The sequence below is a fragment of the Pongo pygmaeus genome, chromosome 8 (genome assembly GCF_028885625.2).
Source record: "Pongo pygmaeus isolate AG05252 chromosome 8, NHGRI_mPonPyg2-v2.0_pri, whole genome shotgun sequence".
Taxonomy (NCBI): domain Eukaryota; kingdom Metazoa; phylum Chordata; class Mammalia; order Primates; family Hominidae; genus Pongo; species Pongo pygmaeus.
Genome location: NC_072381.2, coordinates 23123172 through 23150877, shown reverse-complemented (window position 1 = coordinate 23150877; position 27706 = coordinate 23123172). Strand labels below are relative to the sequence as shown.

At 37.7% G+C, this 27706-nt stretch overlaps 1 protein-coding gene across 16 annotated transcripts in view; it reads right to left on the bottom strand.

Annotated features, from left to right (window-relative positions):
- Window positions 1-27706, bottom strand: part of ARMC3 (armadillo repeat containing 3) — a 110650-nt gene that overhangs the window by 37669 nt on the left and 45275 nt on the right. For all 16 annotated transcript variants that reach the window (XR_008491928.1, XR_008491929.1, XR_008491930.1 and 13 more), the window contains 3 exons: window positions 19740-19892; window positions 19533-19638; window positions 2838-3087 (listed from right to left, as the gene is read on the bottom strand). Coding sequence is in view for 13 of the 16 variants with exons in the window: in XM_054435533.2 (XP_054291508.1) it covers window positions 2838-3087; window positions 19533-19638; window positions 19740-19892 (509 nt within the window). In the remaining 3 variants the exon portion in view is untranslated. The remainder of the gene's footprint in view (window positions 1-2837; window positions 3088-19532; window positions 19639-19739; window positions 19893-27706) is intronic.

Below are 27706 nucleotides of genomic sequence, written 5' to 3'. Positions count from 1 at the left end.
AAGCCACTAAGTGGTGGTCATTTGTTACAGTGGGAATAGGAAGTTAACACAGTCCCTAAGGTTGAGGCTGGATGAACCGATGCCAGCAAGGACCCCCCACATCACTGTGCACGGCCACCAAGTCAGCACTGCAGCCAAAGCAACACTCAAGCAACTCTCCAGAGAAAGACCCATCTTTGCTATCTATACACAGTGTCTTCTCTTCAGTTCTCAAAGGACTGAAGAGGAGAAGAAAAAGAAAAGAATTGGATAGAACTTCATTAATTACATTATTAAAAGACATCACTCATGTATAAAATTATTCCAATCAGAAAAAAAAAAGACTGGGCAGAGTTCTTGTCTCATGTCTGAAATGTAATGCTGCATTATCTACGCGCCTGGAGGATAAAAAGAATGTTCTTATTTTACCAGCTTGAATGTGTAGTATCCTAAGGCAGGATCCCCGTGGAATCTGTTCCACTTTCAGTCACTCTCATCACAAACACAGGGGCCCTGGTGGGGCTTACATGTTATCACACATTACTTGGACAGCTTAGAAAGTTCACTTGAAGCATCCTTATGCTTAGCAAGCATAAGGTATAATATGAGATAGTAATCTAACGCCACATGTCCTTTAGGCAAAGACTTAATTTATTCATTAATGCCTCCATTTATTTGTTCACTCATTCGTTTAACAACTGTTCATTCAGCATATATTATGTGCCAGGTATATATTAATGACATGGACACAGGGAATAAAATCTCAGTTCCCTTCCCTAAAGTCTCAAGGATCTTGTAGTCTTTTACACAGAACCCTAAAATTCATAAAAGGAAGACAAGGGGTGCAATGGGAGCATAGAGAAAGATGTACCCTAGTTTGAAAACTGAAGTAAAGGCCTCCTGGGGGACAGGAGGGTAGAGCTGGATTTTGAAGGAGAAATAGGAATTTATCAGGTGGGGGAAAAGGGAGAAAGCAGAGAAATCAAGCAGGTATAGCTGTGAGAGCAGAGCATTCTGAAATAATTACAAGCAGTGTGGCATTTCTGGAGTGTAGAGTTCCACCTGGACAGAGTTGGAGCTTACACCTTTAGGTAGGCAGGTTCAGGTCACTGAGGCCCCTGCAGATGGCGCTGAGCAGCTTAACGTTCCCATTGAGGATGTGCGATGATGTGACCAGGGCCACGGGTTGGAAAGATCAGCCTGGAGCCAGTAAGGGGAATAGGAGGGGAGGGAAAAAAGTAAAGGGTCTCCTGCATATTCCAGGAACTAGGTGGGCACCCCTGCAGGCTGCGTGGAGGCATAAACAGGACCCTTGTTTGTCACTGTGTTCTTGATACCCAGGAGAGCACCTGGCACGCAGTGGTTGGTAAATACGTATCTGGTGCCTACTACTGCCTGAGTAGGTGAGCACAAATGAAGTGAGTCAGTGGGAACAAACAAGGGAGATAGAATAGATAGAGATCAAGGAGACAGAAGAAAAAGATTAGGCAGTTGTTTGAGCAGACAGGATAGTGTGAAGTTTGGGCTCTGGACCCAGATGTGTTCTCATATCCCTGACTCACCACTTACCAACTCTGCTTTGAGCATATTTCTTTAAGCCTCATTTTCCTCATCTGTAATATGGGGATTACAAACATACCTATCTCAAATGAGGCTTAAATGCGTGTAAAGTGCTTAGCACTGGCACATAGTAGGTGCCAAATAAACGTTGGTTTTGTTATTTTTATGGGACAGAGAAGAACAAAGTCCCAGGCTGTTCAAATGAGTGCCATGGTGACATGAAAATGTGAGAAAATCGAGAAAAATAAAAAGATGTTTGTTGATTTAAGTCCAGTTGTATTTTTATTCTTTTAGGAGGCAGAGTCTTTTTGTAGAGATGCAGAGCTCCCTATGTTGCCCAGTTTGGCCTCGAACTCCTGGCCTCAAGCAATCCACCTGCCTCTGCCTCCCAAAGTGCAGGGATAACAAGTGTGAGCCACCGCACCTGGCCTAAATAAAGTTTTTCTGAAGATTTAATAGGATCACCATAAATTATCAAGGACATTTTTATATAATAGATTTTCAGATAAATGCAATTGTATGTTTTAAAAATAAGAAATATAAGAGAAACACAAGAGTACATATAATAACCCACATGTATAATTTAAAGAGTCCTAGTAAAAAGCACACCTGTTTGTCTACTATCCAGCTTAAGAGATGACCATTTCAATGACACCGAACCCCTAGATGTTCCACCCAATTACATGCCCCCCTTTCTCCCTACAGAAGCAACCGCTTTCTTGAATTTCGGATTCAGCATTCCCTCAATTATCTTTATAGTTTTAACTTATATGTATGCATGCCAAAACAGCATAGTGCTTAGCTTTGCATGCTTTTGAACGTTACATAAATGGAATCGTAAGTACGTATTTTTCTACAACTTGTTTTTGCTTGGCATAACGCTTGTGAACTCATCTCTGTTGACATGTGGGGCTGTAGCTCATTCATTTTCACTGACATGAGATTCTATTTGATGGCCACAGCACAATGCATTATCCATTTTCTTAACAATCGGACAATTTGTTTGTTTTAGGTATTATTTGTTTAAATATTATAAACAATGCTTCCTGGTACACAGAGGCAACAGATTCTCTTAGGTATATACTTAGAAACAGAATTGCTGGGTTTATAGGGCATGCTCACCTTCTTTGCTAATAAAACAAACAAGACAAGACAATGCCAATTCGTTTTCCACTGTTTTACCGGTTTTGAAGGACTTAAATGACAGGTAGGTTCAATCACTTAAAAATGTTTCAGATGAATCCACCAGTAGGTACTAACCAGAAAAATGAGAGAACGCATGTTATTAAAATTCTCACCTCAGTCCGGGCCTCAACATCACACGCAGTTGCGGTGACAGCGAGAGCAGCTTTGCTCTGCACGACTGTGTTTGCAGAACGCAGTGGGCTGATGATGGCATGCATGATGTCGTGATTCTGTATGTTCAGGCGCAGGGGCTCCTGCATGGCCATGTTCGTTAATACTGTAGCAGCGTTGGCAATGGCTCCATCTCGTTTACTAGACAGGACGTTTATTAATGGATCAATACCATCAGCTTCAGCAGCAGCGCTGAGTAAATGAAGGAGAAATGAATGTGATTCATCTGAATTCAAAAAATTATCTTTGGAGCATGCAACTAAGCTGCTAAAACAAATGAGTACAAAAATATGATTTTAGAAATAAATTAATTTGCCATGCAATGAACCCAGAATTGAGTGCTAGTGATTTAAATGGAGTCTGGGAAATTTTGAGCTATGAATGAATTTAAATTATTCTTTTTCTACTTGTACAGCTTTTGGTTATAGAAAAATATATCATTACTACTTTTTAGAAACCTCAGAAATAGATGACTACTACTTCTTAAAAAAACGGTACAACCATTATTATTATTTTTATTTACTTATAAGACCAGGAAATTCTATTTAAAGAAACTCTTGTGTGATTTCATACATGAACCATAAAATTCTTAGAAAGTTTTCTTGAAGATAAAATATTCCTAGCTATTAAGAAAACCAAAGCCTTAAATAGTAGGAATGAGTGAACATGGGAACTCCTGATTTAAGTTAAAATTCATTAGCCTGTTTTCCTCTTCTTCAAATTAGGTTGTTAATTGTAGGCAAAGGTTAACAGGTTTGAAACCAGCAAATCATTCTGCATGTGAATACTGCTTTTACAAATTAAACATTAAAGATCAAAGTCATGATATGGATATAAATAGATAATTTTAGTAATGTACGCATATTCAGTTATTAAATTTCCTGTCTCTAGTATAAAAAGACTACAATTACTATTAATATACTGACATTTTTTCACAATTAGATAGCCTAAATCTTCTTTTAAGAGCACAGAATAGTCCTTGTTTTTGAGCACCCGGTTTTCCCAGGCAGTCTCCCATCCAAGTTCTAGCCAGTCCCTACCCTGCTTAGCTTCCAAGATCAAGCCAGGGTGGAAGGGCTCCAGACACCAGCTGTCCTTATTTTTAAATCAGTTTGAAGCTCATAGGTAGTAAAAATAAAAATTAGAGTATTTTAATGAGTGGAAGATACTTTAGTTATGTTCTTCAATGTTTGGAATTGCTATAAATAGGAGATGTTCCAAGCAATAAGATAAAGAGAGTATCCCGATTTTAAAGGGAGACCCAAAATTCTGTTTTCAAAATCCATTTAAATCGTCATAGTAATAGAAGTCAAGACAATAAAAATACTTGAGATGTCAATAATATGAACATCTCTTTTAAGTTTTTGACACATTTTTTCATTTAGGACTAAATAATAATAACCAAAATTAAAAAAAAAAACTGAAGCTGTATGATTCAGCCCATCACCCTGTATTGTGATGAATTAAATTTAATTTGGTACTGTCACTTCAATTTGCTTATTGTGAAGGAGGACTCACAACCTCAAGAAAAGAAGTTACGACAACTGTCCATCAGAGAGGAGGTAAATGAAATCTCCATAAAGAGACTGGTAGCCATAGGTGTAAGCAGGCTGTGACTGGGGCACCAGCTCTGAAAGAAACTGAACCACAGTGACTGGGCAGGAACGTAATGAAGAGGGACAGCAGCTCTGGAGAACGAAGGGCTCAGTTGGTGTCACCCTCGCAGGACCACCTCCCACCCTGGCTTATATAAACCAGTCCATCAAACACACCACATCCCACAAAGGCAAAAGCAGAGCCTCGCTTCATTTCTACTCATTCTCCAGTCCTTGTACATTTAACCGTTCTTTTGGTATCTCCCATTCTTTCTCTAGGATGTCGTCCCTTAAAATTAAAATTTGGTTAGATGACATGTAACCAAAATTTACCACTACAAAAATATCCGAAGGCCCTGCATCACTCACTATAATAGCCCAAGGGTCAGCATTTAATTTCCTTTCTTAGGGGATAAAATAAGCATTCTTAAGATAATTTCACTTTTCATCTTCTCTCCTATTATTAATTGGCATGGCGTTCATTAGGTTTTACGAAAGAGGGAGAAGTTGGAGGTTCTAACATATTAGTTTGTCAGAAACATCTCATATTTTTGCAATGGAAATATTGAATAGCTTTTACAACTGCCAGCAAAAATGTTAAATTATACATATTTTCTAATTAATAATATATACTTAACCTCCTTAAAAATCAGTTTTTTCCTTTGACTTATTTTTCAGGTATTTAATGCAATCAGCCCCTTAAACCAAATGCCTTGTATTTTTTAATCATTGTAAACATGCCTTGGCCAAAATGCATGATTCCTTTGTCACTTGGTGGTTTTCCCTTGAGAATGTTCACTTTTTAAAACATCCTGTAGAGTTAAGAAAGAGCATACAATTGCAGGGTACTTCAATGGCATCCAGGATAGAAACAGAAGTATTTTAAGTAAATGTATACAATAAATTCTCAAATACTTTGTCTTTTGTGTGTACCAGGGAGTTTTTGGAAAACTAAAGGAGTTCGCAGGGTCATACATCATCTTTTTCGTTCATCTTGAAAACTAAGAAACTAAGAAAAATTGGATCATGGAGATACAGGAATTTACATCAGGTATATCTGAACACTCAGCCTTTCTGCTTTGATTTTGTTTCTTTCTTTCTCCTCTACAAAGGCATATTTTGACTTGGTTCATTTATATCTCTACCTTCTGCTCTTTTCTTTGCTCTTCGTGGAGACAGTAAAGGGAAATGCATAAAAACCTAGCTATTTAAAAAACCAAAGATTCTAGTACACAGTGGAATATAGCTTTTACTAAATTGAACATAAATGCCAGCACAGAAAGACGAATCGTGCAGGCACAGCTGGCACAACCTGCATTATATGTACATATTTGCCCATAATTTGCTGTATGCAGCACTAAGTCTAAAAAGAATAACTGAGATTAACTTATTATGGTGAAAAATTAAACTAGTATTCTTACCTTAAAAAAACTCATTTTATATATAGAAGTAGAGTCCAGAATTTGTACTTTAAAAAACAAAAAAGAATTGAACAAAATTCTTTTGAAACAAAATTGTTTGTTTAAAAAACAAAAAAGAATTGAATTAATTCTGTTTATTTCAAACCTCAGACATTCTGTTGTATTTTTCCCTGTACACAAGCTGAAGCCTGTCATATTTTTAAAACACATTTCGGTTTCCCAAATAGTATAGCATTATCCAAATGAATGGGATGGAAGTCAAACTGCTTTGTTTTAAAATCCAGAATTATAGGGCCATATGTCATCACAATAATTTGAAAATATTTTCTGATATTTACTATCATTAGTCTCCATCCAGTTGGAGTTTAATCAAGTAAGAGTTTAAAATGTAAATTGGGAAAAAAACAAACTAAAAAACAAATATGGGAATGTATAAAAACATCTGTTTATATCATTTGATATATGTAAACAGAGGTGAAGCTTGACATGTCATGTGACGTCAATCTATTAGCAAGTCCTGACTATTTTCCTCCCCCGTGTTTCTCAAATCTCTCCCTTCTCTCCATCCTCCCACAGAATCCAATTCAGCATCCTCTCTTGTGGGTTGATATAAATAATCTCCTAAGTGGTCTCTCCTCACCCCCTCCAGTCCTTCCTCCGTCTTACAGCTAAAGTGATGTTTTAAAATTATAATCATATTGCTCCCCTACTTAAAACTTTCACGGTTTCCCATTGCTTAGGATAAAGTTCCCAATTTTTTCTTTTTCTTTTTCGTTATATTTTTAAATTATTTTTCTAGAGATGGAGTCTTGCTAAGTTGCCCAGGCTAGTCCCAAACTCCTGGCCTCAAGCAATCCTGCCACTTCGGCCTCCCAAAGTGCTGGAATTACAGGAGTGAGCTGCCGTGCCTGGCCTACCCCCAAATTTCTGACATGGCCTCCAAGGCCTTACACAAGCGGCCCCCACTTCTCACGCCAGCCCCATGCACCCCCTGCCCCTCACCGCCTCTTCCTGTTGCTCCATGCTCTAGGCTTCTCTTGCAGCCTTCAATATGCCAGGCTCTTTCCTACATCAGGGCTCCCCTGCACTGTCCCCATTTCCTGACATCCTCTTCCCCCAGGACAATGCCCAGCCCTCTTTCACAGCTCAGCACAAATGTGTTTTCCTCAAGGAGGCACTTCTTGATCCCCAAAGGACATTTCTTTTTAACATGAGCTCAGAGCATTTGTGTGCTAAATATACGCATGTTTTTTTGTTTAAAAATATGATGTCCTGGCATAAATGTTTACATCAGAAAAAAGTAACAATTTAAAAATGTTATTTTGCAGCACTCATGAATAGAATTCAGCAGGTTTTTCATTCAAATGCCCAAGCCCCACAATAAAAGAGCACTTACAGAAAGGACGCTAAGAACATCACTGAAGAAAAATTCAAACACAAATAGCGTCTATGGCTCACTAAAAATATTGTGCGATTTCATGTCTGTGTCTTTGCACCTGGGTCCCTTTGTCCCAAACACCGTTCCCTATCCCTCTGGCACTTGTGGCTGGAGAACACTAGCTCATTCTTCTCTCTCTGCTTACCTGTCCCTTCCTCTGCAAAGTCATCTGTGACCATCACGGCCCTCCTTGTTAATCACTCCCTCTGCTGTGCTATGTCTGTACCTCGTACATACCTCTTAGAGGTAATGTTTGAGTCTTATTTCTGGTGCTGAGAAGATCAATATATTTTAATTGACTTGAATCAACTCAAGGTGAGTGAGCAGAAATCCGCTGCAGGTATTGAGAAGGAGGGAGGGGGAAAGTGTTTAGCTCAGCTTTAAGTTTGCAAGAAGGGATAGGATCCAGCAACACTGGGATTTCCAGTTTTATCACTTACAGCTGCTCTTGAAATTGGTTCATTTCCTCCCTGCCTTCATGCTTCTCTAATCATACAGTGAGGTAATTTTTAGACTGGTATTCAAGAAATAAAATTTTGCACTTTAGACAACTTCTTGGGAATGTATTCATCTCTTTTATCAAGGGACGTCTCTATTTTGTCTTTGCAGACATTGTTGACTCTGTTTATTTGAGTGTGCACCAGATGACACCATTTGGTACCTTTCAGAGTTGAAGCCTTGCTGCAATTTGAGGTTCACATTCAACCCATCTGCAAAGTCTAGTAACATGAATCAAGGGTGACCTTGGGCAGAACAGAAATCTGTTTAACAGAGCCCACATACAGGGTAATACGTGGAACCCGATGGAACAGATGGTGATATTGGCAATAAGAACCTTGTTTGTTAACAGTGATTACAACCATTCCCACCAGCATGACTTTTCATATGTCTCTGTGAGTTTTGTCACACCAAGGAAGACACACTGGCGGCAGACACTCTGCAAGTGGTCAGGGGCGGTGTGTACGCAGCAGCAACTCAGAGCTGGCATTTTTAAGCCTTGCCGGCTGCAGGAAGTCTGGACAGGTGGAACACTGGTCGTTATGATAAACAGGTCTCCTGGTTATCACAGCCAGATTTGGAATGCTATAAACAGAATTCCTGACTCTTGTTCCAGCCAGTTTCTCAACAAAGGTAATGATCCAAGAAGTGCAGTGTATTTGCTAAATTGGTCAATTTCTGAGTCCAGAACAACGATCATCCCGCCACAGCCCCATAGCTGCAGGATGCTAGTATATGTGCCCCTAAACTCTGGCTGAACTCCAGGATTGACAAAACTAGCCAAGAGAATGTTCTTCTTTTAAAGAAATATTATTTAAGAAGTTTTTCACAATTAAAGGAGACAACCAATTAATTGTAGGCATATGCTTAAAACGAAGGTTTTAAAATTAACATAATTAAAGTAAAGCCTAGCCACAGGGGAAAAAAATGTGTTTGCATCTATAACAAAATAAGAAAAATGCCCCCCAAAAAATGCTAGGAAATATGTGAAACCAAATTGATTACATCATATTGATGCACCTTAGCAGGTTTCATTTTGAGACTTTCAGAATTCGCTTTGATGTTGCAGCCGCGGTGACATTATGCTTTCTCAAAGAGAACAGCATGACTGCAAACAGAATAGTGAGTGCTACCCTGGTACTTCCACAAAGAGCATGCATGTTTTTGCTACCGATTTTGAGGCAGTCAATCAAAGTCTGGGGAAATCAAATGTAATTTCCTCCCAAGTGACACGGAGCCTTTATTGACCTATCTGTTCAATCACAATACTTCACTTCCATACATGCTACCTTCTGTTTCAAATGCTAGAATGCCCTACTCGTAATTAACTACCTGCCATCAGCAAAGAACAACTCTCTTTTGCATGGCTGACTTGTCTCCTAATAAAATAGGAATGATGGTCAAAGAGTTAGGATATTCATAATAAATGACTTTTGCAGCTACCAAATGTTTCTGTTTAGCCTGGAAATCAGCCTATTTACATATCTGTCAATGACAAGGGATACAATCCCAAAGTAATTAGAGATACCACGTTGTTGATTTTCTTAACTAAATAATAAGGATGCTGACTGCTCTAGTGCGACAGCAAACAAAAAAAATCCCTGCGCTTGCCAGGACTGGTTTATTCTCAGCAGCTCAGATGTCACTTCTTCAGAGAGCCCTTCCTTAACAAGCCCTGTATCATTCTCTAGGCCCCTTTCCTAACCCCAGGGCCATGGCCCTCTCTCCACATTATGCTGTTTTAAGTTTACCTATACTGTAACAATTCTGCAATTACCTTTTTAAAATTATTTGTGTACTGCTGGCCTCCCTGACTGAAATGTAGGCCTGATGTGTTCCTTTCCTGTGGTACCCCAAGAGCCTAGCACAGGGCCCAGAAGGTAAAGAATACCCAGATAATGGTAGAATCATTACCAAAAAAAAAAAAAAAACCCAAAACAAAACAAAAAAGAAAAAAAAAAAACCTACACTCAAGGTGGTAAGTTCCCTATATTTTGGGGTGAAATGATAACAGCTGTACAGACGGATGACGTCTGGCCCCCAGTGGAAGAAGCTGGATTCCAGACTCCCTGTGATATTGGTTAGGGGGTAATCACTTACATGCACAAAATACAGTAGATTATATAGATTCATTTTTACTTGTTTGTTTCATCGTCAAAAAAGACAGGATGCAGAGAGACTAAAACTTGCTCAAAAGTAAGTTAATCAACAGAGACCGGAAAAACAAACACATGGTTTTCTGACCTTTAATTTATTAGTTTTTACATTTTTCAACCTCTTAAGCTTTAAAAAGTATAGTATTTTCAGGAAAACAAAAACCAAAAGAATTTACTTGCTTTAGGACATCATTCCTTAGGGAATGGAAAATGAGAAAGAGGAGGAGGCAGAGGAAGCAGAGAGGAGGAGGCAGAGGAAGCAGCAGGGGGAGAAGGGAAACTGGGGAAAGGAACCCGGGGAAAAAGGTGGAGGGAGGGTCAGAAGCAAAGAGAAAGGGAAAGGAAGGGATGAAAGATTATTCCAAAGGTGCCTACTGGAGTGAGTAGAAGGAGTGCTGGAGGAATTCAAAGAGATCATGAATTTCAGCACAAGGGAAATTTCTGGTGGGGAAAATGTGGAGAAGTTAAGGGTCCTGGAGGCACTGATGAGGAAAGAATGAGAGAAAAGTTGCCGGGGTGGAGAGTAAGAGGTTCAGCTCCTACCAGCTCCGTGGGGACCTACAGAACAGACCACCTCTGTGACTGTGAGGAAGCACCAGGCCTTGGTTTCCTTATCTGCAAAATGGGCATGACAATAATATTCGTTCCCCCATAGGACTGCTCTGGGATTTAATGATATATTCCACTCAAGGACTTAGCTCAATACCTGGCCGATAACTGCCAGCTTTCAACAACATCATCACCATCCTCTAACATTCAGTGAGCCACAAGGGTAGAGAGTTTCAGATCATGGAAACGTAAGATCATATTGTAAAACTTGTGTGTGTGCACGAAAATTTCTTTTTCAGACAATTTTTAGCTAAACAGCAAAATCTCCTACACCTGCAGGGCTAGAGCTGGGGCAGTTTCCTCAGAAATCCTACTCAAGCCTTTCCACTCAAGTGTAATCAATGAGCGGTAAGGACCATTTCCACAGTGAAGAAAAATCAAGAGAAATGATTAACATAAAAAGTCAAGGATTGGTAAAAATAACCTTATATAGGTTTAAGTATGCTTCAAATTGAAAGGGGGGGGGAATCACATAATATAAAGATTTCCTCTGAAAATCAGTAATGTTGGAAATTAAACCTGAAGGACAGTACTAGCAACTTTAAAATGAGGTTATGCAAATATCAGTCTCTGCACTGTAGGTAATAAAAGTAGCACGGATAATTTTCTAATTGAACATTTTATGGGATTCACTTGGCTTCCTCACAAAATCAGTAGCTAATCAAATTCAAACTGTCGGTCAAGGTCAGGTGGGCATCCACTGACATGAAATGGGGATAGGGAATCCACTTGTTCTATTGCAAAATTCAGCTTTTCATTCTATGTTTTCCAAATTCAGTATGATTTTTCCAATCCAGTATAACCAATGTTTAGAATAAGATTCCATCAGACAGGGAGGAATCTAGGCTCTAAGGGGCAGAAAGAAAAGCATCCACTCAGTAAACTTGGACAGAAATAATGCAAGAATAATTCTCAGGTTTACAATGAGGACTTTTCCCACTTATTTTATCTATTAATTCCAGAGGACTTTTAAGGTATTAATTAACATGTTAAATATGTTCTTCCAGAGCTCATCCTTAATACAAAACAAAACCTCCTAAAAAGTTATGAAATTAGCCAAGTTATCTTGCAAGATACTCATCTTGTGAGTATTCTAATTCAAAGGATCTAGAATTTTACAACAAAGTGATATAAATAAGAATGTAAAACAAAATCTATTATACAAAATCAAGAGCAAAAAATCAACTGTAGAGAAACCATAATAGCAATGAGATTTCTTAGGTTATGTTGTTCAAGAGTATTACATTTATCCTATCTGGTTATATAGCACAGAAGATGTCCAGCTACCGGTACAATGAATGCGTCAAAACATTTGTAAATGACTACAACTTAACAGGGGACAAAGTCAAACACAAGCATCTGTTAAACACACGTTCAGCAGTAGAATATTATCTCTAAAAGCACCATGTTGAAATGATTTTCAGATCGGAATCTTTTAAAAATGTTTTGGAAATATCTTAGGTACACTGGAGAGTGCTTCAAATTAAATTAACGTACGTTTCATTAAACTACAGAACAATCCTTCCATTACCTTTTTGCCCCTCCCCCAACGTCCTCCTAAACGGCCACTAGGGGTCAGTATGAAGACGCAGTTCCTTGCATTGTTAGAAAATGGGACTCTCCGAAAATGAAAAACCCTATGCAACAAAGACAATAGCTGTACAACCTTAGCAATATTAAGTGCAACCTATACATCAAGTCTACAACACGAACTCGCATTTTTCATGGGACTACGTTTTAATTTTGTAAATCACTGTGGATTATCTGTATGGTCAATGCTTCTTTAGTAAAAAGTATTCTGAATGACAGGATTACTTATGTAAGTGGGTCTGTGTAACTGGCCAAGAAGTGTGCTCTAAGAATAGGGTGTTAACATTTATTTTTCAAAGGGTGATGGGACACATGTCTAGCCATTTCATCTCTTCCTGTACAGGGATGGAGAAGGAAAAGTGAAACTTGTGGTTTGTATTTTGCTAACTTTAAGAGATTTTTCCCCCCTTCAAAATGACCATCATCATTCACTGCACTCAGCCTTCATTCCACCAGGAAACATAGGCAATTCTAAGGAGAAACCATTAGCCTAAAATCAATAGAATAAAAGAAATGGTAACAATAAATACACAATACATTATCTTCCCACCAACTTTACTGAATGGGATAGAAATTTTTCAAAAGGTTTGAAAAGTGCATTCTATTTCTGCTGGAGAAACTTAACATTCCAGGAAATCATTAAGATCATGCCCCTCCCTGACAATACTGAAATGATTGATAAGGACTTTGGTCACTGTGAGTAAATGCAGCACTGATTTTTGTTGAAGCACTAGATGAAGTATTGACTTTTCTTGAAACACTGTGTGAAGTTCTGTATGTGGCATACGTTCTAAAGTTTTCTCTACAAATTGCATGGCATTCTCGGGCATGATACTCCTTGAATAATTCTAATAAGTATTAAAATTAGTCAATGCTTTATTTCTAGGTTAGCGAAAAGAATGTTCAATACTGATAATACAAAATGACAAGTCATCCATATATAACGAGGACATTCTAAGGTTCCCAAAGCACTCAAGTGCACATCCATATAATCTGGGGGCATTCTATCTGTTTGTGGAGTCCCTTTGGAGTGTACTGCTTACAATTTCATCATTCCCTTATGCGGTCCTGACCATAGGGAACACAACAGCAAGACAGTTTCTGGGGAAGAGCTTTTTGTCTCTGGTATTGTAGAAGCTGGCAGTGGGCCAGTAATCAATCAATTAATTTTTTTAGTCACCACTATATGTGCTAACATTTAGAACTTTCTTGGGTCACTGCTGTCATGGAAAGTCAAAAGGGGTACAAAAAATAAAAAATAAAAAGCAAAGAAATGGAAATAAAAGGGTCTCTAAGATTTAGGTAAATCACTCAGTTCTTCATGGGGATGACATGGAATAATTATGAAGAATCAGAGTTAGTGTGATCTGTGTGTAAACAAGGGACTTATGATCATACATTTACTGTAACAAAACTTCAGTTCTCACTTCTCTATAGTTATTAAAATAATTGTAGTTATTACTGTGTATATTTTTATTTTGTTCATTGCATTTTATTTCCTAAGATAATTGCATCTTTTGAAAACTATCTAGCCAACATTTATACTAATCTTTATTAGTTCTGAACATTTATTCTAATCTTTTCATAGTTTACCAGTGGCCAAATTTAGTTAGCATTGCCAAAAGGAAGTGAAAAACACTGAACCCTTTTTCTTCTTGGAACAACTTAAACTCTAATTCTGATCAGATCCAACAGATGGCAGTGATGTTATAAATTAATAGTTTAAAACATTCTTTTAATATGTAGGGTCTGCTCCTCAGAGAATAAGTCTCTCAGTACTTGCATAAATAATGTGGAACTTTGATATGATTAATTGGATAGAAGCATACAGGATAAATGTAACATGAAATTTAGCTGAAAACAGTATTTCCTATGTCAAAAATAAACAGTTTTCTCATTTCCAAAAGGCATTACAAATTGTTAACTGTAAAAGAGATTAGCAGTATACCAAGAAAGGATATGTGTCCAAACAACTACATTTTTCTATAAAATTCATTATTGCTTCTTGGTTTCCATTTTTATCTGTTCCTTTCTACGGGCATTGTTTTAGCCTTCTCACCTTTTATTTATTCACTTAAAAATAGTTTTACTTTGCTTTCTCCTTCTTTCACTGCTAATAAGTGAATCTGGCTGTTCTTGTCCCCTTTTACTATGCCTTTATAAAAATAGTTATTTTTATTCTTATTCATTGCCTTTTCATATTTGTACCCACTTTAAGTAATCTTTATTCTGTAGATAATAAAGAATTAGAAGCATCAATAGAAGGCTCTTACAGGGAAGCCTCCACTGTTGCTTCTGTTTTCCAAGTTATATAAAAACAAAGAAAACAACACTGATGATTGCTTTCTGTTTTAAGTAATGGCCATTATTGATTGTTTGACAACAGACTTTGTTTGTCAAATAGACTTTGTTTTCCTCACTTTTCTTTTACTTTTGGGTTTTTTGTTTTGTTTTGTTTTGTTTCGGTTTGGTTTTTTTTTTTTTTGAGATGGAGTCTCACTCTGTTGCCCAGGCTGGAGTGAAGTGGCGCGATCTCGGCTAACTGCAACCTCTGCCTACAGGGTTCAAGCAATTCTCATGCCTCAGCCTCCCATGTAGCCGGGATTACAGGTATGCACCACCATTCCTGGCTAATTTTTGTATTTTTAGTAGAGATGGGGTTTCGCCATGTTGGCCAGGCTGGTCTCGAACTCCTGACCTCAAGTAATCCACCCGCTTTGGCCTCCCAAAGTGCTGGGATTACAGATGTGAACCACCTTTGCCTGGCCATTTTTTGGTTTTATTTTTGATGTAAGCCTATTTTCCTTCGAATGTCTACTATGGGATGGAGACTGTTCTAGATGCTTGGGATGCATCAGTGAATTAAATAGATGAAGGCTGCTCCCTTCATGGATGCTAGTGGTTGGTGTGTGGCAGGGGGCGGGGGGCGGTGCAGGGGGGTGAGTGGTGCAGAAAATAAATGATGATAAGTGTACCAGGTGAGTTACATGCTATGTTAGAAAATGATAAGGGTATGTGAAAAGGGCAGCAGGGAAGGAGCGTTGAGAATATGCATGTGTGGAGTGCAATCTTAAGCCATGTGGTAATGCTAAGTAGCTTCGCCAAGGTGACATTGTAACAGAGATGTAAACGGGGTGAGGGAGAGAACCACAGCCTGCCTGGGAAGAGGTTTTCCAGGCAAGAGGGTGTCACTACAATGACCTAAGGCAAAATACTCCCGGAAGCGGAATTTACTTCCAGGATATATTTTATGTCTATTTTACTGTACAACATTAGCCCATTTGTAAGTAAAAGGATTCATGTTTGTTAATAATTTTTAACTACCATCCATATCCACGTATCCATAACTCAAATACCTGGAAATTTCACATAACCACAACATACATGAGAATTATCTGTGGGGGTGGGGAATGGCCTCTGAGAAGCAAAAATTATGTACACATAGAAGAGGCATCAGGCCCTCCTGTATGGCTTTTATGTAAAATTTGATAAAGCTGGGTTACCTGGAATCCAAGCTTTTCATGGACAGAAAGGAAGGATTTGAAAGGAACTCTGGCAGGGAGTAAGTTAGAGCTCTGCCAATCAGATCCACTGATAGCAGTGAAAATGAAAAACTGACAGCTCTCAGAAGCTTGATAAGGAATCAAAAAAATGCATCGAAGGTCAAAGGAGCTGCCCCCCCGCATTTATACCCAGTGAGTGGGACAAGTAGCCCCCCTTCCCCAAGGGGCCCTGAGAACACCTCCAAGGGTCACATGTCAGCCACTTAGTCAAAATGGCAACCATAACTTTCCCCACCAAAGTTTAATAACAGCGTAATCAGTTCAAAGGGCTGAGAGGCAGCTCAATGCAGAGGCTCAAACCTGTAATCCCAGCACTTTGGGAGGCCAAGGTAAGAGGATTGCTTGAGCTCAGGAGTTTGAGAGACCAGCCTGGGCAACACGGTAAGACCCCATCTCTAAAAAAAAAGAAAATGAAAAATTAACTGGGTGGGATGGTGTATGCCTGAAATCTCAGCTACCTGAAGGGCTGAGGCAGGAGGATTGCTTGAGCCCAGGAGGTTTTGGCTGCAGTGAGCTATGATTGTACCATTGCACTTCAGCCTGGGCAATAAAGTGACACCCTGTCTGAAAAAAAAAAAACAGAAGGTTGAGAAGGAAGGATTTTAGAAGATTTTAATTCAAATTTATCACAAATTTTTAAAATTTTTTTTGGATTAGAAAAGTAAATTTTAAAAAATCCACTAAACTTGAGAATCTAAGAAACCTCATTCATAAAGAATACCAAATAAGTAAGATCTTTTGGCATCAATTAAGGTGATGATCAGATTACTTCAATAAAGTTGAAAATCTTCTACATAGGGCTATGACTGGTCTGACTATTTATTTATGATTGCTACTAAAATTGTTCATCATCATACTATTTTATTACATTTGAGTGTATTTTTTTGTTATGAGAAAGCAAGATGTGTGAAAATCTGAAATCAGATACATTAGACTATAAATTAGTTTACATAAAGATTATAAAATTCTATTTTTAGATTATAAAAGGATTTTAATAAAAAAAGCATTTGTTAGTTTTACAAAAAGCGTTACCACAAGTACATTTCTCCTTCCCTGGGTTGATTATTTAATTTAGAAAATTTTGATCTACCCACAATTTTCCCAGCAAAAACCTATTACATAAAGGAAATTGCACCAACATTATATGTTACCATGACAACACCAGTGATTACTCAATGCATGAAATGAGCCTCCAATTCCAGAACATGCCCTGAGTTTAAGAATTAGAGTTTAAAAATTCACTTTAGGCACATTAAGATATGCATGTAGGAGAAGGGTTACATTTTAACTACACAAAAATAGTATTTGCAACGCTTATGTGCATTTTTAAAAATTAGGATAGCAATGATCAAATATTCAAACACCTATCAAATGCACCTGGAGGAAGTTAACTCTGGGCTTTTGTCTCCTATGCTACTTACGTGTGACAGAAAAATAATTAGAAAACCTTGATTCTAACCACCCCAGCAGCAAAGCCACGATGCTTCCTGGGGAAATGATTGAATGGACGGCTACCAAAAGTGATGCCAGAAATACTCACCAATGCTCAGTTTAAGCTAACAATTTTTAAAAGACGATCTGAGTAGAAAATTATTTTATTAAAAATAACCAATCACATTTGTTGTCACTTCTGTTATATTTGGCATTACTAATTAAACTCAAGGAGGCTTCTAGAAGGACTATGTGGTTTATTCGTGTTCATTCCTTTTGATTGACTCCAGAATCTTTTGCAACTTCAGTCTTCAGCATTTGGCATAAATCTGTCAAATTTGATTCCATATCCTCCTTAAAAGCATTCATCTTCAATATATTTTAGCTCAGAAAATCCCAAGTAAAAATTATATAGATCTCAAGGAATATTCAGAAAGCCACTTTCATTCATGTTCCATTTCCCTTACAAAATACAAAATTAAAAAAAAACCAGAATGGACAGTATACAATAGGTTAAAGAAATAACTGCAATTAAAAATTTACAAGAATAAAATTAAATTACGTAACTAAAGTTGACTGTAGTAGAGAAGTCAGGCATCATTTAGCCCTGACTGACCTTTCTATGGTAACAAAATGGAACTATGAGTCAGATGACAAAAATCTGTAAAATAGATAATTAAACTGAGAGAGATAATCTGAAGGAAGTCCCTTTTAGAACTACTTACCATCCTAATTTTCTATGATTTTATGTAAAATAAAACAAAAAATATAAGCCAGGCAAACTCACATCAAATCAAGACACCTATACACTCTGGAGGCCTGTTAAAAGTATTCTAGATCATATACAAATCTAAATGGACTGGAGAGAGAAATGGTTTAGTGTCTCTGATAAGATTTTTTTTTGCACCGTGTGACCATACTGGAAAAACCACTGAATATGCTATTTTCAAATTGCTACTTAGAAGGACTCAATATTCCAGAAATTCGCGTGCTTTCATAGAGATAATGATGACCCTTAATTTAGGAAATTACTGTGTCAAAGACTGTAGCTATTAAAGGAACACAGTTTTGCTTTGACACTTAATGCATTCCTCTTATGTTTTTATCAGGCAGTTAGATTTGTAGTCATTCCATTAGGATCTTATAATTTGTGTGGGAGAATAGAAAGGGAAAGAAAGGCTAAGAACTATTAAGTATGTGATGGAGGCAGAGGGAGATTTATTTCAAGTTAGAAAAGGGTAATTTTAGCCATGATATCACAAAGCAATAATAAATGAAAGCTGACTAACATACCAAATGAGATGGAGGCAGGGCAAATAATTATTTTATTTATGGAAATTGCCTTCAATAAATTCTTACTGTCTTATAAGGCAGTCTTATCTCTGCCTTATAAGACAGACCTGCATCTGTCTGACAGACCTGCATTGACTTCCAGCTCAGCTATTTTGATAAAAATGTGTACCTGGGAAAATTAAGTAAGCTTGAAAAGTCTCAGTTTCCTCAATTGCTGGCAGATTATTTTGGTAATTTTTAAAATGAGTATAAATTACACACCAGAGTTCTTGGGATACTGAAGGCATTCCTATTCCTTAACTTTTCTTCACAGTATTTGCCCATAATATGCTTTGGTTTGTTTGTTTGTTTGTTTGTTTGTTTGAAGTGGAGCCTCGCTCTGTCGCACCCAGGCTGGAGTGCAATGGCACGATCTCGGCTCACTGCAACCTCTGCCTCCTGGGTTCAAGCGATTCAGCTGCCTCAGCCTCCTGAGTAGCTGGGATTACAGGCGCATGCCACCACGCCCAGCTAATTTTTTGTATTTTTAGTACAGATGGGGCTCCACCATGCTGGCCAGGCTAGTTTCGAACTCCTGACCTCAAATGATCCACCCACCTTAGCCTCCCAAAGTGCTGAGATTACAGGTGTGAGCCACTGACCTTTTTAATGTTTCTATATTATCTAATGTTTATACCCTTTTAAGATGGATCTTTAGGCATTTTTCCAGATTTATCAAATGCTTATCCGATCTTGTCTTTAACGTTTCCAGCATTATTCAGTCTTATTTGCAGAAGCTTCTACAAGAGTCCTCCTGGTCCCTGAAATCAAATGGCCTGCATATTTTCCCAACAAACTCAGAAACAGTTAAGATTTTGTACTATTTTTGGAAAGCAGGCCCATCTGATGATTCTATTTTCATAAGGGATTCTGAAGAATAACCCCAAGATAGACCACCTGAAGAAATTCATAGACTATCGTGAAAGTCAATATACTAACATGAGAACATCTTGGACTGTGAATTGTCCCACAAGTCAGTGCTGGGTGAGGATCTCTGAACTTACTTTGCATTAGCAGGGTTGCAAGTGGTTAGGTTTGCCAGGGCTAGAGCTGCCGCTTCCCGTACCTCTTCATTGTCACTTTTTAGCAACTGAATTAACTGTGGAATTCCTACAGAAAGAGAAGGTAAAAATGTGACTTTTAAAATGCCCATGTGCACTAAAATATGGTAACCTAAAAATGCTCAAAAGAGTCGTTTCCAGTTGGCTTACCCTGATTATTGAAAAAATCTTTGCTGCCTGAATTCTCACACATTGCTGAAATAGCTTGGGAAGCAGCAATTTTCGTTCCATCATTTTCAGAACCCAAAAGGGCTACAAGGCACTTTTCAACCTCTTGTTCGTGAAAAAGTTTTCTATTTTCAGCTTTCATATACCAAAGGGAAAAAAATTGAGAATTTTAATGCAAAAACTGCGAAGTATTATTACTTTCCCATCCAAAGTCTAACAGGAATTCAAACCATTTGGTAGTTTTAGTACCAGAGTCTAAACTAGACAAAATCTACAACCATTTAACTTTAGAATACAGTAATTATGCAAAATGAATCATGGATGTTTTTTCCTATTCCCTTGTATGAGATCAATATTATGGCCAAGAAAATTCTATAATAGGAAAAAGGCAAGTTTTTGGATTTAGCAAGCACTGATTTAACATCCGTCATGCACCTGACCTGGTACTCAGTGTTCACAGGCTATTTGTTCACTAAGAACAAAATCCAGTTTATCTGATGGTTCTTTTAAATATAAAACCCAATATTGGAAGAATGCCTAAGATGTGCAAACTGGTGAGCTGGATGCTTATGACCTTCAGGAGAAGAGCAGAGGAGAGGAGAAAGTAAAAATGAGTTGTAAAGTATGATCCCGAGTCTTAAGAAATTTATAGTCTTATATCAAAATATAATCATCACTTTTTTCTCAAATGACAATACATACTTAAGTAGCAAAAATTAAAATAATTATTTAATTAAATAAAGTTATGCCTAAGTACATGCCATTATATTCATCCCATTTAAAACACTAAGTTTGAAACCAAAGTATTTTTAATGTTCTTTTGTTCCCTAAACATTGTTTTCTCTTGGCTTCATTTGATTTTTTTACAAATGACAATCTCATTACTATACTAACGTAAATACTGCATTAAGTTAAATGAGAAAATTAAAATAATTTTTTGTTTTGTGTTCTATTAATTCTAATTTTTTTTATGTTCTAGCTAATTCTAAAGAAGTTCCTCTTTATTAAAGTATGTTCTAGAAAAAATATATTAAATCAAACTGCTTTGATGAAATAAAGATGCACCAGAGGCTGGTATAAAAAGAAACAACCTACAAATAATTCCTTGCTAAATAATTTGGTTCCTTCAAAAAATTGTCATAGATTTGATTATTTATTAATACCCTTTGTAAAGTTTATAAACTTAACCTTTATAAATTCTATTTTTGTGATTAAAATGGAAGAATGTGTGATATGCACTCTTAGGATATATGAGAGAAGAATATTCTATTAGAACAAGAATTTTTGCAAAACAATGCTGATAATAATTTAGATTACAATATTTACATGTGGAACTAGTTCATTACTTATACATATGTTAATTAACTTGTTTGTTTCAGAAATGTTTTCAGAAATTAACATCAGCTAGGTTTCCATTGTCAAGTTATGATTTCTCCCTTCCTTCAACGATGACTTAAAAAAAATCGTCCTTTTTCACAGAAGCGGTATCACGTTTAGATGGCACCATATTTGCAAATACTTTTGGCCTTTGTTCACCTGATACACAGATATATATTAAACAGTCTGGCCGCAACTGGCGCAGGCTAAGTTATTAACCCTCCTGCTCATTCATTTTAAACCAATCATGAACCATGTCCTGTAATCCTATCATTTTAATCTCTTGTTCCTTTCATTTACCATTAGAATTCAGGCAGGCCATAACTTTTTTTCATAAAAAAGCTTCAGTTAATACTTAACTCTAAAGTATGTGGCTACGAAGATGTTTTAAATATACACAGTTCTTATTATTTTTTGCTGAATAAGTAATATCCAAAACTTTTCCAGAGTCTCTGACCTAAAATGCTGAGATTTCTCATTAAGATTTCCCTGATGGCTGTAAACCAAATTTTCTAAGCAGAACCCTCTTAGCATGGATTCCATCGGGAAAATTGGCCAAAATGATTTATTTGAAAAAACGAACTTTGGAGTATGTAGATGTTGCATTCAGAAAACAGTATATTTACAATTCTTGAAAAGATTTTTTTAAATAATTTAAATAGATACTGAGGGCAATTAGTTTCTCAACCTTGCTGGGACTGTTCTCAAAATGCAGCTGTGTTCACTAAACCTTAAAAGTGCTGACTGCAGCGTGGCTATAATAGATTTAAAAGATGAATTAACATATTAACCAAATACTTTCCTTGAATTGCTACACCAAGGAGTATTTATGTTTTAATTACACAGATCATAAAGATGGCAAGATAGTTATGCTACTAATAGCATAATGTCCTTTAAAAATAACATTTGTTCAGTATCCCTAAAATAAAAAGCATGACGTTTTCTTACTGGAAACAAATCTGTATGTAATGATGCTTTCCTTCATCCATTCTCAGAAGTTGCTATTGTGCCACTTTTGCTCCTGCTGAGATGTTAATGCCAGTTCATAAACCTCATGGCAACGTGGTAATTAACACCTTCCTCCTACTGGTACCAGGTCAAAGGCATATTGATTTGGGCTCTCCACAGTTGAGATGCATGTTAAAAGTTTACTCAACAAACAACACTTAAAGAAAGTGTGTTTATGAGTTTGGATGTTTCGACTGTGTTTCTGACATACAATGGCAATGCACGAGCTTGTCTAAAAAATTCTTATGATGATGGAAAGTAAAAATAAGTGTATAAATTGCTATTGATAGTTACACTGTATAATAACAGTATAAGGAGAATATTTGTCAAAATCTACTTATAAATGGAGTTTTCTAACTGTGGGAAATTTTTTAAACTTCTTCATGATTATATGCTTTCAATACAGGAATATTAGGATATAGCTTTCTTATTCATTGTTAAGTTTTTAAGAGTTTGCCACTGTAACTAATATAAAATAAGACATGTCTGATTAAGCTGGCTGGGTCTGGCAGATAGAGGTCAAGGCAGGCAAGAGTTGATATACAAAGTAGACAAATGATATGGTTTGGCTGTGTCCCCAAACAAATCTCATCTTGAATTGCAGTTCTCATAATCCCCACATGTTGTGGGAGGGAACAGGTGGCGATAATTGAATCACAGGGCCAGTTTCCCTGATCCTGTTCTCCTGATAGAGTTAGTTCTCACGAGATCTGATGGTTTTATCAAGGGCTTCTCCCCTTTGCTGGATATTCATTCTCTCTCCTGCCACCCTGCAAAGAGGTGCTTACTGCCATGATTGTAAGTTTCCTGAGGCCTTCCCCAGCCCGCCAGAACTGTGAGTCAATTAAACCTCTTTCCTTTATAAATTACCCAGTCTCAAGTATTTCTTCATAGCAGTGTGAGAACAGACTAATACAACAAGAAATACAGGTAGGAGCTGAAAAGAAGGCAGAATCTAGAATCTGGGCAGGAGGAAGAGGTGGATATGATAGATCTGGCCAGATAATAAGAGTTAAGAGGTAAATAAATCAACCAAAATAGAGGAGAATAATTAGGCAATGACAAAGATGTAACCTATCTTCTAGCACTGGCCTCAAAGATGTTGGTTCTGCCCTAATATTGTGTTCTGGTCAGAAGTGGGCAGTACTGCCCAAAAATGTCATGGCTAAGGCAGATCAGAGTCCTTAGGGGAAATCCTGCTTCTGGAATGGAAAGATTTTCTCAAAGCCCTGCACTTCCAATGAGAAGAGCATTCACTCATAATAATTTATTGGGATATGTGAACAGAGAGAAAGTTTGAATCTTCGTGGAATCATCTATCTTTCTAGAGGTTCCAAGAATCAAGCTTTCAGACCAGATATCTCCTAGGCTATAAGAAAATTAAACCACCTCTGCATTCACTGAATTTGAAGACCCACCTAGCATACTTTTTCAGTTTTTGTAGAGTTGCCAAAGATGAAAACAGTTTAAGAAGGAAGGAGGCTATGTCATAAGGGATGGAGGAAGATTACCAGTTGAATAAGTTGAATTATAAAATGGAAGTTTTCACAGTAATAGAGGAAACCTGCAAGACCATGGTGAAGGAGCCCGACTGTAATACAGATGGGCAGTTGGTTGAATGATGTTAAGGTAGATCTAGGAAATGGAGGTTCTGCTCAGCAATGGAAGTTAACTTTTGTGCTGTGCTTGCTTGGTATTCCAATGAGGGTCGGGTTACTTTAGTTCATGCACAGGTTGTTACTTTAATCTACCATAGTGGGAACAGGTGAAGGTCTGGTGTGAGAAAACTGGTAGCAGATGTAGAGCAGAGTGGGCTATACTAGGTTAAAGCACGAGGAAGCAGGTTTTTTAATTTCTTAAGGACAGAAAGAGAAACCAGTTATTTTACTGACACCTTGAAAATTAACAGAATTAGAAAATTTGAGATTTCCTCTAAATCTAGCCGTTTGAAGAACATGGATACCAATAGATCAAAACAGCATTTCCCAAACCAGAATCCAGACAAAAGGCCCAAACCAGAGCAAATGAGTATAAAATTATGGTCGAACAAAGTTTTACAATCAAGACCACAAGGGAGAGTATCTGAGGAAGAACAAATTGATAACCAATGGCCATGTGCTTGTGTAAAATAGAAGAATCTCTGATGCCAAGTGGGGCTATCTGGATTTGATCCTGCTTATTCTAGCTCAAGAGTTATTAACCTGGGGTCCCTGGATTCAGAAAACAGGTGGGCTTCAGGCAGTCCGTGAACTCCCTGCAATTATATGCAGAATGTAGTGTATTTGTACATTTTCAGAAGGTTACTCTTTGTTCAGATTGTCAAAGAAACTTAACACTCCCCAAAGTGGAGTGTGGGCAGTATAGTTGGATGTGCTTGGAAGCTGTCAGAAATACAAGCAGGAATTCAGAAGACAGGTCAGAATTAGAAACAGATTTGGGATTCATAAGCAAATAAGGAGGCAGCTGAAACATTAGTCATAAGTAAGAGTGCTCAGGGAGATTTTCAAGAGAACAAGACATAAAACAGAAGGCAAGTTTAGTGTTGAAATAAGCTGAGGAAAGTGGTAAAGGTGAAGGCTGGTCTGGTAATTTGAAGAACAATCAGGAGAGGGGGGGTGTTTTGGAAACGATGGGATAAAAGAGTTTACAGGAGGAGAGGGCAATCAACAGTGTGGATTCCCACCCAGAGGTCAAGTTAAAAAGGACTGAAAATGCCTCTGCAGGATTTGGGAGTTCAGAGGTCCATGTCAAATTCTACAAGGACTATTTTGGCAGAATGGTGGAAACAGAAGTCAGGTGCAGCAGGTGAAATGATGGAGCTGAACTGAGGAGATGGGGCTATTTAAAATGGACTGATCTGTCAAAGAGGTTGATAAGAAAAGGAGAAAAAGAGGACCCTGGGGCAAGGGGAAGAGAGGAAGAAACAAATTTCCACAAGTCACCCAGGTCACAGACAATGAAGGGCCTCTTAGAAAGCTCTGAACTTATATCACCTTCCTCTTATATAAACCAGTGGGATCAGGAGAAGAGAACTCTGGCGTTGCAATACTGCATTATGGGAAAGTCTCCTCGTCATCCACAATTGGGCTAAAGGAGTCCACTGCCCTCTCAACTGATGGGAAAACAGGCAAAGGGCACCCTGTAGGCTTCATCTATTCATTAAAACTAGGCCCAGGCAGAGTCCTCTGCATTCCCTGATGAGCATTAAAAACCAAAATTATGAAACACTGCATAGAAAGGAGAACAGAGATGGTCTAAAAATAAGTATTCATGAGGAAAAAAGATTAAGTGAAACAAAAACAAGAATCCAAAGTATAGTGGGAAAAACTAGCTTCCTGAATTAGGGGAAAAAATCATGACTCTGGTGATCAGAAGGCTTGCCTGTGTAGTAGAGACAGCGGAGAGGGGGACTTAGACATACTTCGGCAAAATTTTCAAACTCGGGATAAAAAATTCTACCTTAATACAGCAAAAAAATCATATATGTAAAATAATGCAAATCAGGCTTGAACAATACAAAAGCCAGCTTCACAGATAAGCTTTTCGTTTTTGTTTTTTTGAGATGGACTTCGGCTGTTGTTGCCCAGGCTGGAGTGCGATGGTGCGATCTTGGCTCACTGCAACCTCCACCTCCCAGGTTCAAGTGATTCTCTTGCCTCAGCTTCCCGAGTAGCTGGGATTACAAGCATGTACCACTACACCTGGCTAATTTTTTTGTATTTTTAGTAGAGATGGGGTTTCACCATGTTGGCCAGGCTGGCCTTGAACTCCTGACCTCATGTGATCTGCCCGCCTCGGCCTCCCAAAGTGCTGGGATTACAGGCATGAGCCACCGTGCCTGGCATCACTTCCATAGATATTTAAGGAGAAATATTATGATGCAACAATTCCAAACCCAGTTAAATTGTCATATATGTTTGAAGGCAACAAACCTACGCACAGGTAAGGTAAGGTCTCGAAGCATATCACTACTGGATATACCTTAAAACAATTTTAACTGAAAAATATACTCTGGTTAATTTGAGAAATGAATCAAATAAAATAAGGACAGGAAAGCTTTATTATGAGAAACTGACAGCACACACTGAAACAGATTCAATATGTATATAACTCTAAATGACAAATGTGGTTAAAATTGAATGTAATGACAAAGTGATTCTTAAAAAAGAGAGTCTTTGGCCAGGTGTGGTGGCTTATGCCTGTAATCCCAGCACTTTGGGAGGCCGAGGCAGGTGGATCACTTGAGGTCAGGGATTCAAGACCAGCCTGTCCAACATGGTGAAACCCTGTCTCTACTAAAAATACAAAAATCAGATGAGCATGATGGCATGCAACTGTAATCCCAACTAGTCGGGAGGCTGGGGCAAGAGAATCACTTGGACCCAGGAGGTGGAGGTTGCAGTGACCTGAGATCACTCCACTGCACTCCAGCCTGGGCAACAGAGCGAGACTCAGTCTCAAAACAAAACAAAACAAAAACAGATTCTAGAGAGGGGAATCTATAACCTCTTATTGATCTTAGAAACATCAGAAAGGGAAAGAATTGTGGAAGCAAAATTGCTAAATATCTAAAATAACTATAGTAACTTTATCTTTAAAATAACTGTTTATAAAAGTTTTAAAAATCTATACAAAGAAATGAACAGCATAAAAAAATAGAAAGCATAAAACATAAAACATGATGTCAGAAATAAGGGTGAATATCGTAGCTATAAAAATAAATCTGACAATATTTATTTGCCTTGCCTTTTGGACCTAGTGGTAGTGAAGGTTTCCCAATATTGCTAATCTCTGGGGATCTCATCATCTCTTGCTTATTCCCTTAACCCTAATTATACTTCTGAAAGTAGTTCCTTCATTTGTCTCTTTTAAAACCATCAGGAGTGTCCAGAATTTTTTTTCTGCCAAGACCATGTTTGATAATACATGGTAATCTTAACATCAAATTAGAATCAAAAGCTAAAGAGCAATAAAAGTGAGATTAAAAAAAATCAGTAGTGGATATAAAACATAAAGCAAAGTCATTTAATATAAAATTACAAGAGAAAGGCCGACCGTGGTGGCTCAAGCCTGTAATCCCAGCACTTTGGGAGGCCCAGGTGGGTGGATCACGAGGTCAGGAGATCAAGACCGTCCTAGCTAACACGGTGAAACCCCGTCTTTACTAAAAATACAAAAAATTAGCTGGGCCTGGTGGCAGGCACCTGTAGTCCCAGCTACTAGGGAGGCTGAGGCAGCAGAATGGCGAGAACCCGGGAGGTGGAGCTTGCAGTGAGCCAAGATCGCGGCACTGCACTCCAGCCTGGGTGACAGAGCGAGACTCTTTTTTTTTTTTTTTTTTTTTGAGACAAAGAATTACAAGAGAAAATAAAAATAATACAGTGGGAAACTTCTAACATACTACTCTTCATCTGTGACAGATCATATAACTAAAAAAAAGAATAAGGATAAAACTGGATGATATAATTTATAAAATTGAACTACAAGATAATTAAACTGCATTCTACAGGAAATATATCTTTTTGTCTATTAAGAAAATATTTATTCATTCCATCCATTGTTTA